This window comes from Mandrillus leucophaeus, unplaced genomic scaffold (genome assembly GCF_000951045.1).
Source record: "Mandrillus leucophaeus isolate KB7577 unplaced genomic scaffold, Mleu.le_1.0 Scaffold395, whole genome shotgun sequence".
Taxonomy (NCBI): Eukaryota; Metazoa; Chordata; class Mammalia; order Primates; family Cercopithecidae; genus Mandrillus; species Mandrillus leucophaeus.
Genome location: NW_012104198.1, coordinates 2,653,767 through 2,665,542, shown reverse-complemented (window position 1 = coordinate 2,665,542; position 11,776 = coordinate 2,653,767). Strand labels below are relative to the sequence as shown.

The 11,776-nt window shown below is 53.0% G+C and overlaps 1 protein-coding gene across 2 annotated transcripts in view; it reads right to left on the bottom strand.

Moving 5' to 3' along the window:
- The window catches only part of SLC38A5 (solute carrier family 38, member 5), an 11,059-nt gene extending 5,556 nt beyond the window's left edge, over positions 1-5,503 (bottom strand). Inside the window, exons 1-7 of one of the 2 annotated variants that reach the window (XM_011991434.1) lie at positions 5,467-5,503; positions 4,020-4,073; positions 3,858-3,933; positions 3,108-3,223; positions 2,945-3,018; positions 2,376-2,468; positions 2,161-2,239 (exon numbers count right to left, since the gene is read on the bottom strand). In XM_011991434.1, coding sequence (XP_011846824.1) covers positions 2,161-2,239; positions 2,376-2,468; positions 2,945-3,018; positions 3,108-3,223; positions 3,858-3,933; positions 4,020-4,072 — 491 coding nt within the window. In that variant the 5' untranslated portion in view covers position 4,073; positions 5,467-5,503. Of the gene's footprint in view, positions 1-2,160; positions 2,240-2,375; positions 2,469-2,944; positions 3,019-3,107; positions 3,224-3,857; positions 3,934-4,019; positions 4,074-4,454; positions 4,570-5,466 lie in introns of those variants that run through there. The other variant, XM_011991433.1, reaches the window with a different exon arrangement.
- Positions 5,504-11,776: the final 6,273 nt, after the last annotated feature.

The following is an 11,776-nucleotide window of genomic DNA, read 5'->3' as shown; positions in this document are numbered from 1 at the left end:
GAAAGAAAGAAAGAAAGAAAGAAAGAAAGAAAGAAAGAAAGAAAGAAAGAAAGAAAGAAAGAAAGAAAGAGGAAAGGAGGGAGGGAGGGAAGGAAGAAAGGAAAGAAAGAAAGAGAAAATCAGTCCAACACAAGGTGCCAGACACAAAGAGAGTGAGTCACGATCGTGGTATGTCTGACAGGTCTGATGATCCATCAACAGTCTGATGATCCAGTAGACAAGCCATGATGCAGAGTCCATCAAAAAGTCAGAAACACACATGCATGCTTGTTTGAACAGCTCAAGGTTTGTTGGATGCCTAAAAGTATGCCTGTGGACTGACTTGGCCGCACAGTCAAAGAAAGACTGAAATAGAAACGAAATCATCCAGCTGGCCACACTGTTGGAACCAAGCTCTGAGAAAAGGTGGGATCTGTACAGATATTGGAGGAAGGTGACCAGGCAAGACAGTCAGTTAAGACAGAATCAGCTGAACAACTGCTCATGCATTCAAAACAACTTGATTGAATGCCTGTGTTCTAGACATTCACACGGTCTCTTTCTATCTCATACACAGTTACACAGAAATAAACCAACGGGAGCTAACTATAATAATGAGACATCTCTGGTCACACAGTCAGCTATCTAGTATTCTCAGAATCAAACCAAAAATCTAAAATGATACACACAGAGAGTAAAAATCAAGCACTCGGTTAAAATTGTCAGACTGGCCATGTGTGGTGGCTCACGCCAGTAAACCCAGCACTTTGGGAGGCCAAGGCGAGCGGATCACCTGAGGTCAGGAGTTCAAGACCAGCCTGGCCAACATGGTGAAACCCCATCTCTACTAAAAATACAAAAATTAGCCGGGCATGGGGGATGAGGCAGAAGGATCACTTGAACCTGGGAGACGGAGGTTGCAGTGAGCCGAGATGGCACCACTGCACTCCAGCCTGGGCAACAGAGTAAGACTTTGTCTCAAAAAAATAAAATTAAAAAATTAGCCAAGCATGGTGGTGCATGCCTGTAATCCCACTTACTCAGGAGGCTGAGGAAGGAGAATCGCTTGAACCTGGGAGGCAAAGGTTATGGTGAGCTGAGATCATGCCACTGCACTCCAGCCTGAGCGACAGAGTGAGACTCCATCCAAAAAAAAAAAATGTCATACAGACCAGAGTCAGACTGACAAAACCAGAGATATCTACACACCATGCAAAGCCCATGGGACCAGAGGCAGAGTTAGCCACTGGACACACAGAGCTGTTCATGAAACACACAGAGGCAGCTCCACATGTGCAGCTGGAGCACAAGCACTGCAACACCCTGTACATACACACTAGCCCTGCTGGAGTCCCATCGTGCACATGCCCCCCACACATACCAAGCCATCACAGCAGATCCAGACTCACACACAGGCAGCCAGATGCATAATCAGAACAGTCCAGCATATATGGTTGCAACCATAATACAGAGGACACATAGTCACAGTCAGGGATCACACACACACACACACACACACACACACACATACACACCAGAGAGAATTTACCAGAACAGCCACCAAATCAAACACAGAGATGGAGTTGGCTCGACACATACAGTCAGAGTGAGTCATACATAGTTGGTACCACAGCGTACTACATGCACACAGACACACTGCTGGAGTCAGCGATCATATGCTTACAGCTAGACAGATTCAGCCAGATGAACCTAGAATCAAGCTCAAACAATCAGCTGGACAGGGGAAGTCAGAGTGATCGAAGGTCAGACACATATGGTTGGAATCACAGTATACGGGACACAGCTGTAGTCAATCACAAAGCCAGCCCAAGAGAATCAGCCAGGCCGGCAGACAGAGTCAAACCCACAGGCAGAGTCTGAGTCCATTGGCTATGTACATTCACACACACATGGTCAGCAGCAGAGTAAACCGGACGTAAAGAGTCAGCCTCCAGCCAGAAGCAGCCAGAATAAGTCACAAAATCAGCACACGGTCGACTGGACTCCTGTGGTCAAAGCAACAGTCACGCAGAGGAATCATGCTGACCCAAGTGACCTGCCCAGCAGTCTCAAACTGGAACACCTGGAAGTCAGCTGCACAAACAGCGCTGAAGATACCGACCGGGCCTCGCAGGCAGAGTCAAGGAGCTGCTGGCCAGCCAAGGGGTGTTGCTCACTCACCCCTCGGGGTCCATGTACAGGAAGGTGCCGATAACCAGGGGGAGCTCAGATTTGATGATGAACAGGTAACTGGACATGGCTGGTGCGGGTGGGGGAGGTGTAAGCAGAAAGATTCTCTTCATGCCCCCACCCTGTCTTCCCCAGCCCAGCCTGGGGAAGCCCACCCCACTCCGCCCTCTCCCCCCAAGCTGACCCCCACCTCCCAGAGTCCTCACCCCCAACATTGTGCAGACAGATGACTGCGGCCACCACTACCTTCCCCGCAGGCCCGAATGCCCTCTGTCCCAGCTGCTCATAGGCTCGGATGCCTAGCGGGGGAAGGCAGGAACAGGGTTGAAGGTCCAAGAGGCCAGGCCAGGGGTGCAGGCCAGAGGGCCCGGGAGCTGGGAAGTTGGAGCTTGGGGGAACAGGCTTTGACTGATGGAGGCTGAAGGTGGGGGTTAAGCAGTTGGGGTTGAGTTTGGGGGCAGAGTCTGGGAGGTGGGATCTGAGGCCAGGGAAAAGGATGAGGGCTGGAGGTGAGAGTAGGGGTGTTGGAGCCAGACTATAGACTGAGACCATGGTGGGAGCTGGGGAACTGGGGACTGAGGGGTGGGGGTTAGAGGTAGAGTGTAGTGGTCTGGAGGTGGATTCTGGGGTGCTGGGTCCGGGATCTGGGGTCTGCATTCAGGGAGTTGGGTCTGAGGTTTGGGGTTCAAGGTCTACGTTGAGCTCTGGATGTGGGTCCAGAGTCTGGGGTCCAAAGGGGTGGAGTGGGGACTGGGATCCAGGCTCTGGGTCTCACCTACAATACCAGCACAGGTCAGCAGGAGGTGGATGGAGTAGGACGACAGAAGCGCAATGCACAGCAACAGGGCCCTGCGGCAGGTGGCACAGCTCAGACCTGGTCCCGGGCCTCCCACCTGCCCTGCAACACCCCTGGCCCCGAAGGCCACCTATGGACTCACAGGAAGAAGATGACTCCTGTGTGGGCCATGGCATAGGCCAGCCCCAGGATGCCGCTGCCCATGATGGCATTGCTGAGGTTGAACACTGACATTCCAAATGATGTCTTCCCCTCGAACTGCATGCAAGGAGCAAAGCCCGGGCACACATTGGGAGGGGGCACTGGGTAAGGAGACTAATGCCAGGACCAGGGAAAGACTGGAGAAGAAGCAAGCGGGGTGGAGAGAAGCCAAGGAGAGACCATCGGAGGAGGGAAGAGGCTAGCAGGGAAGAAGAGTTGAAGACGGAAGAAGCTGCAAAGGGGAGAGCTAGGAAGGGGGAAACTAGAAGGACAAATTTTGGAGGGAGCAGCTGGAAGTGGAGAGGACCAGGGGAGGGTGAAGCAGCCACCAGAGGTAAAACAGCTGGGGAGGGGAGACACTGCGGGTGGGGATCGGCTGAGGATGGGGAGTGCTGGAGGAGGAAGAACAGCTGGAGGAGAAAGGCAGGTCGGGAGGGGAGCAGATAGGGAGGGCAGCCACTGGGCCGAAGCGTGGGTGGGGAGAAGCAAGGCCAGGGAGAGAGCTGGAAAGGGCATATCTGGGGAAGAGGAGTATCTGGAGAGGGGAGCGACCGAGGAGTGCGTAGCTGTGGTGGGGAGATAGCTGGGCAGGGGAACAGCAGGGAGGAGGAGGAGTGGGGAAGAGGGAGCAGTGCGGGAGGAGATTAGCTGGGGAATGTGCCACCGGGACAGATCCTGTGGGGCCACTCACATCCATGAACTGGACCGGCTTGCTCCCAGGAGCAGGACCACGACTGGGCAGGAAGCCCTCACGTTCCTGCCTGTAGCTGGATAGGGAACGGAAATAGGGGCCAATAAGAGGGTAACCCTGACCCCTAATCCCTGAGCCCACCTCCTTGGACCCCTGACTCACTCCACCGCATCCGAAGGGAGGGCTCCATTCATCTTTGCATCCTGCAGTTCCATCCTGTAGGCAGAGAAATGGGGTGGGGGGATCAGAGACAGAACGAGGGTGCTTCAAAGTGAGGGGAGCTGAAGAAGGGGGAGGGGAGTCCCATAGAGACCAACAGAAAGACGGAGAAAGAGATGAGACAGGGGAGCAGGAACAGACAGGGACAGAAATGGAGGCAGGCTGACAGAGAAAGAGATGAGAGAGAGAGAAGAAAAAGAATCAGAGGAGAGAAGCCAACAGTTAATTAGTTACTCAGAGAGACACAGAGAAAGAGCCAGTGAGAGAGAAATAGTTGGGGAGAGAGAGAAAGAAAGCAACAGAGACAGCCGGACCCCAGCGCAGATGAGCCGACCACGTGGAGAAGGGATAGCCTCTCCTCCCAGACCCCAGACTCACGCTGTCTCTCTTGCCATCTGTGTCTTTCATTCCCCGGTCCCCCGCGCCCCCCCCCTCCCTCCACCCTCACTGCGTGGCCAGGCGACTCACTCCTTGCAGGGACACGTGTCGGCCTGGCTGCCCCACCCCTCCTAATGCCCTCACCCCCCTCCTTCCCGCCTGGGCCCCCAAGCCGAGCCCAGAGCTGATGCAACCTGTTGAGTGAGCTGAGGGTGGGGGACAGACTCGGAGACCCCTGCCCCAGACGCTGCAGACTCTGAATATCTTCACTAGAAGCCAAAGACAAGTCCCCGAACCGAGCCCCTTCCCAGGGACAGAAATGACCCAGGGACTCCCATTTAACCCTGATTCTAGGGCCTAGAGGTATTTTCCAGAACCCCTAGCAAGTCTTAAAACACTCGTCTTCTGACAGAAGTCAATTTGGAGACACTTCCAGACTTGAGAAACTTCCTGGGTGTGGGGTGTGGGGTGTCTCAGGAACCTGGCCCGAGCCCTCATTTCCCCTCCGGAGGAAAAGCAGTCTCTGAGACCATTAAAGACCCCCTCCCGTGGCCTAATGAGTTTCCTGGGGTGGGGGTGTCTCTGCAATTCCCACCCGAGCCTGGAGTCCCTGTCTTGTGGGTAGAGCGTCTCTGAAGAAACCCCAGCGCCCTCCCGCGCTTACTCCTTGGGAAGGAGGTATCTCAGAAATCCCCATTCAAGGTCCCCATTAGAGCTCAAACTGGCTCAGGAAATCCTTTTCCCAAGTCCTGAATCCTGTTCCTGGGACACGGAGGGGTCTCAAGGAGTCCCATCCCCCGCCACCAGCGCCCTCCGGAGCCTCCCACCCACACCTGAATTCACTTCCTGGGATCAAGGTACCAAAAGGACCCCCCCCCCCAGTCACGCCATTCCATTCTCCACTAGTGCTAAAATGTCTCCAAGGAACCCCAAGCCCCTTCCCAGGACCCCTACTCATATCTCAGGCCCCCAGGAACACCATCCCCGCAGCCCACGCTTCCTCCTCACCTACCTGCTCCTCTCAGCTCCTGAAGTGGCCGCAACTCAGACTCCTGCTCTGGGCGGTACTTTTTTTTTTTTTCTGAGAAGAAATGTTAATTTTAATTTCGTTTCCCTCCTTCTGGCCCTGGGCGGGGGAAGAGGTGGAGAAGGGGCGCCCCCTATCTGGACCCACTTGGAGGGAGACAGAGGTTTGTTTGTGTGTTGGTGGGGGGGGAATGGCCTGAAAGATTGCGGGTGTAGACCCACAGCTAGAGAGAGTGACAGGCAGACAGAGGGGATGGACTCACAGAGCAGACGGACAGCAAGATGGGATGGATGGCAGAAAAAGGTGCAGAGAGGAGACAGAGAGTAGGAGAAACAAAGTTACAAAGAAAGCAGCCATGAGAAACAGCACAGGAACAGACAGACCACAGAAGGAACAGAAAGACAGATGGGTGGGAGGAGGGGATGCTAGGGGATCTTGGTAGACAGGCAGAGACAGAGAGAAAGGGACGCACAGGCACACTCAGAAACAGACAGGTGGGCAGGGATAGGCTCGTGGAAACACCTGCAGAAAGGCAACAGGCAGTCGGGCTCAGTCATAGACAGGAGACACAGACTGGCAAAGAGGTGGGGGACAGAGCCAGACAGCTCCCCAAACAGGGTAGGACCAGACACACCAGCTCAGAGAGACGAAGGGACAGAGGGAGTGGTTGAGGCAGAGAAGAAAAGAGGCAGAGAGAGGCAGATTCAGGCAGAGAGGCCTGGAGACAGCAGCAGAACAGGTGCAGGGATAGTAGCCAGGCTATTCCAGGCAGACCTCAGGCAGACAGCCTAGTCACGAGAGGACCCTAGATCTTGGAGGCCCCCAGAGGGAGGCAGGGAGGGCATTTGTGGCTGGGTGGGGAATGTGGACTGTGAACTCACACTGTCTGCAAACTGGGCGGGCACTGTAGTCCTGGACCCCACCCCAAGCGTGGGGTGGGGCTTGTCCAAGCCCTGAGAAGTCCCACTATCTGTCTGTCCGTCTGTCTTCTATGGGAGTCCGTCTGTTCATTCCCCTCCAGGCATATGACAGGCATGCCTGTCCCAGGCAAGGCACATGTCTGCTACAGGATGTCAGGCAGGGTGGACTTGGGGTCTGGGCCCACCTCGACTGGGCTGCTTGAAGCCCAGGTGGACAAGAGGCCTCTGTCTGGGCCCCTTGCCCACCTGCCCACCCCCGACAGGGAACACAGAATTCCCGGAAAGGCCAGGAGCTGGCTGGGGCTTCAAAGCTGGCCTAGATGCCCTCACCCCACCCGCAGTTGGAGGAGGACAAGGGATGGGGCGTTTACTTCCCCACAGCAGGAGAGAGACTCCTACGCACTCAGGGATCACAGCTACACAACAGGCCCCATCACAGCCCCATCAAGGGGCTCAGATACAGGGGCCAACTCACCATCACTCACAGAAGTGCACAAAGACTCACAGCCACACAAGAGAATAAAGACTGACAGACATGAACACATACAGACTCACCACTTCACATTAAGAGCACAGGCTCATGGGACAGTCACACACGTGGCCACACGGAGTGACGACACTCTTACAACTCTCAATACCCACAGGCTCAGAGCCGCTCACAGAGAGCACAGACTAACACAAATTGGCTTATGCCAATTTCCAGACACTCTAGACTCCTGAACATCATCGCCGCTGGACCCACAGCCATGCCAAAGACAATCAACAGGTAAATCACACACACAGATTCACAGCCGCACACAGAGCACACAGACGATTACACACAGCTGATGACATCGTTCATGGGTCCTGGGTCTTTCCCACCCACACGATCCAGTTTCAGATGGCCCTGGATCTGAACCTGAATCCAGGTTCAGATGACCCTGGAGACAAACTTCCAGGTCCAAGCCCTAAAATCATATCTCTGTGTATGTGAACTTGAATGTGCACTTATGACCACATGTAACCACATACAGCTCCAGTCACAGACAGAAGCACTCATAGGCTGACATGAATTTTGTACAAACAGAAAAGCTGTAGTCTCTTTCTCTCTCTCTCTCTCTCTCTCTCTCTCTCACACACACACACACACACACACACACAACAGCATTTCAGCAAATGGCTGCACACAGCCGTGTACACACACAGCTAGTCACAAATCAAGTCAGAAAAGAAACATACAGGGAAAGCATATACCAGCACACCAACACAAAGCACAGGAATGCAGAGTACACTTACTATCGTTGCAAAGAAAAAATCCAGAAACTACATGGAAAGCTACACAAGGAAGAAACAGGAGAACCAGATAGTACTCATACCACGGCACCAGAAGAAACACCCCGAGGGCACACATACCTGCAGCCACTCATTAAGGAGAGACACAAATACAGCAGCAGACACACAAAGACACGTGCGCACAGATACACACATAGGAGGGACAAGTACTCTGATGACACACTCGTCACCCATGACTATTACAAAGGAGACAAACACCCAAGCAACACACGCACACAACAACATATAGATGAACTGCGCGGACAGACAGTACCAATGCACACGGTTGCCAAAAGAAAAAAAAAAAAAGCATGAGTTGGGCCGGGCGCAGTGGCTCATGACTGTAATCCCAGCACTTTGGGAGGCCAAGGCAGGTGAATCACGAGGTCAGGAGTTCGAGATCAGCCTGGCCAACGTGGCGAAACATCGTCTCTACTAAAAATACAAAAAGAAATTAGCTGGGCATGGTGGCGGGTGCCTGTAATCCCAGCTACTCGGGAGGCTGAGGCAAGAGAATTGCTTGAACCTGGAAGTCGGAGGTTGCAGTGAGCTGAGATCTCGCCACTGCACTCCGGCCCAGGTGACAGAGTGAGACGCCATCTAAAAAAAAAAAAAAAAAAAAAAAAACACAGGTTGGGCAGGCGACTGTAGACAGAACACAGCACCAGACAAGTTACATAGGAAGACGCAGGCACAGCTCACATATATGTGGCTGTGGCTGAGAACAGGCAGGTGAGATACACTTAGCATATTCACACACACGCGTGCACACACACATACACACACTTCTGCCCAGCCTCCTCCAGCCTCCGTCTCCTTTCCTATCTACTCTGATTTCTCTCTCCCCTCATACCCCTCCCCCACCCAGAGCCATTACACATCTGTGCTACCGGCTGGCCAGGGAAAGAGACACCTGTCACCAGAGGCTGTGACCCAGGTGGCTAAAGGTGGGGGGCGGGGATGCAGGTATCCATATTTCAAGTCTGAAGTGTCCCGTCCAAATAACTAGCATACCTTATTTGGATTTAAAAAATAAAAGACAACCCCCCTCCCCTCTGCATCCATTTGCCACCTCCCTGCCACAGCCTCCTGCTCTGATTGCTCCCCTTCCCTCCCAGGGCCTGCCCCCACTGGCCTTCCAACATGGACCAACACAGGGCTACCAGGCACACAGCAGGTGCTCAACAAAGGCCACTTATCTAATGTCGTATTATTATCATTACTTTTATTTCTGCCAAAGGAACTCTTCTAGGGGAGAGATGAACCTCCATCCAGCTCTAAGAACCCCACAGCTCCCATAAGTTTCAGGGCACTGCAGATAGCAGGTGCTCAGCATAAGCCGGTATGGCAGTGGGAAAACAAAGGGAAAGTGTGATCTGGCTGCGTACAGGAACCTGCTTTAGAAGGAACAGATGTCTTTAAGCAGGACCCAGGCCTTGAGGCTGTGCCAGGGATAAGAAAACTTTATTAGTTCATCAAAGTAGGGCTCCTTCTCAGGGTCATTTAAGGTTTGTGTTGGTTCAGTAAAGCAGACCCTTGTGTGACACATGGGAGTCCCGTGAAATCTGTTAAAAGTCACTTTGGGTTATCGTCAGTTCTAAGGAGACCTTTGATTAAAACAGCTCACTGCCCGGTAGCATCCAGGGGAGGGAGGGACACAGTGAAGCAGTTAACAGCAAAAGCTTTCTCAGCTCTGCCACTTATTAGCTGTGTGGCTAAACAAGCAAATTCCTAAACCTCACTGAGTCTCAGCTTCCTCAAGGGCCTAATAACGCCTAACTCATTGGGCTATTGAGACAATTAATTAACACAGGCAAAGCACTTAAGACAATGCTTTACACATAGTAATTGCTCAATACATATTTGTGGGAGGAATTAATGATTTCTTCTCTGTGAAAGCAAAGTCCCACTTGCTCGGCTGCATATGGGATTCCGATCTGTCCTTTCATGCAGGCTCCCCACGGAGTAACTCTTTCCAGTCACTTCCTTTCCTCAAAGCAGCCCCATGGGCAGCAAAGTCCTAGTCCCCTGCCCCTGGGCCACCCCCCTTGTTCCCTTACACTGCTAAGATGCCCCCTCCGGGAAAGAGCTGGCCTGGCAGCTCCCCCTTCCTTGACCCCTCCAGGAGGCCAAGGGAAGGACACCTTTACACTCAGTGGGGTGCCGGGTGGGAGCTGCAGGCCGACACCCTACTTCGGGAAGAGCCTGGAGAGTTCAGAGCCTGGCTCCTGTCCCCCAAACCCCCGGCCCTGCTGGAGGAAGCAAGTTTCTTTGCTAAAAGTTAAACATCCTCTTCGTAAGCGCAAGAAAACAGGACGTGGGAAGCGTCCCACAGGGTGAACATGGGCCCCCAATGCCTGGCACCCCCTCCTCTCTTGTGGAGCGGAGGCCTGGTGGCTCGAACCCTTCCTTTCTCACACTCGCTCACCTCTGCAGGGGAGTCATGTTCCCACAGTCTCACAATGCCCTTGAGTTCTGCTGACAAAGCTCTGGCTTCTTCCCTGGTTGTCAGAGTCTCTATGCCTCCATCCAGGGTTCCACAGAAATGCAGGACACACCACTGGGGAAAAAATGAAGGAATGAAGCAACAAAAGGATGAATTCAAACAACATTTATTGAACATCAACTGTGCGCCACCCGGTTCCAGGCACTGGGAGGCAGCAGTGAACATGACAGAACAGGAATCCCTGCCTGGTGAAGTTCGTGTGCTAAGGAATCAATCATTCCGTTCTTTTTTTTTTTTTTTTTTTTCTTGAGACAGGGTCTCTCACTCTGTTGCCCAGGCTGGAGTGCAGTGGCACAATCAGCTCACTGTAACCTCAAATTCCTGTGCTCAAGCGATCCTCCTGCCTCAGCCTCTCGAGTAACTGGGACTATGGATGAACACCACCATGCCCAGCTAATTTTTAAATTATTTCTTGTAGAGATGAGGTCTCACTATGTTGCCCAGGCTGGTCATGAACGCCTGGCCTCAAGCAATCCTCCCACCTTGGCCTCCTAAAGTGCTAGGAGTACAGGCGTGAGTCACAGCATCCAGCCTTTTTTTTTTTTTTTTTTTTTTTTTTTGAGACAGGGTCTTACTCTGTCGCCCAAGCTGGAGTGGGGTTCAAGCGATCCTCCCACCTTGGCCTCCTGTGTAGCTGGGACTAGAGGTACACGTCACCACGCCCAGCTAATTTTTGTATTTTTAGTAGCATGGTTGCACTATGTTGGCCAGGCTGGTCTCCAACTCCTGACCTCAAGTGATCCACCCGCCTCGCCCTCCCAAAGTTCTGGGATTACAGGCATGAGCCACTGCGTCCAGCCCTTTTATTTTTTAAAGAGACATGGGTTCTTGCTATGTTGCCCAGACTAGATTCAAACCCCCGGGGCTCCAGGGATCCTCCCACCTCAGCCTCTGGAGTAGCTGGGACTAAAGGCGCATGCTGCTGCCCCTGGCTAATACTCATATGCATGTTGTCAGGATTAAAATGAATGAACAAAGGGAAGGACATGTTGGAGCCAACTTGTACAGGTTGGGAGGGACTGTTCAATTTTCAAGAATTTTGCAAACTGGTTGTTAAACAGCTGGTTTAGCCGGGCACAGTGGCTCACGCCTGTAATCCCAGCACTTTGGGAGGCCGAGGCAGGTGGATCACCTGAGGTCGGGAGTTCAAGACCAGCCTGACCAACATGGAGAAACCCCATCTCTACTAAAAATGCAAAATTAGCCGGGGTGGTGGCACATGTCTGTAATCCCAGCTACTAGGGAGGCTGAGGCAGGAGAATCGCTTGAACCCGGGAGGCGGAGGTTGCGGTGAGCCAAGATTGCGCCATTGCACTCCAGCCTGGGCAAAAAGAGCGAAACTCTGTCTCAAAATAAAATAAAATAATAAACAGCTGGTTTAGCAACTGGTTTTGTTTGTTTGTTGAGACAGGGTCTCACTCTGTCACCCACACTGGAGTGCAGTGGCACAATCAAGGCTCACTGCAGCCTTGACCTCCCAGGCCCATGCAATCCTCCCACCTCAGCCTCCCGAGTAACTGGAACTACTCGCGTGCACCACCACCCCTGGCTATTTTTA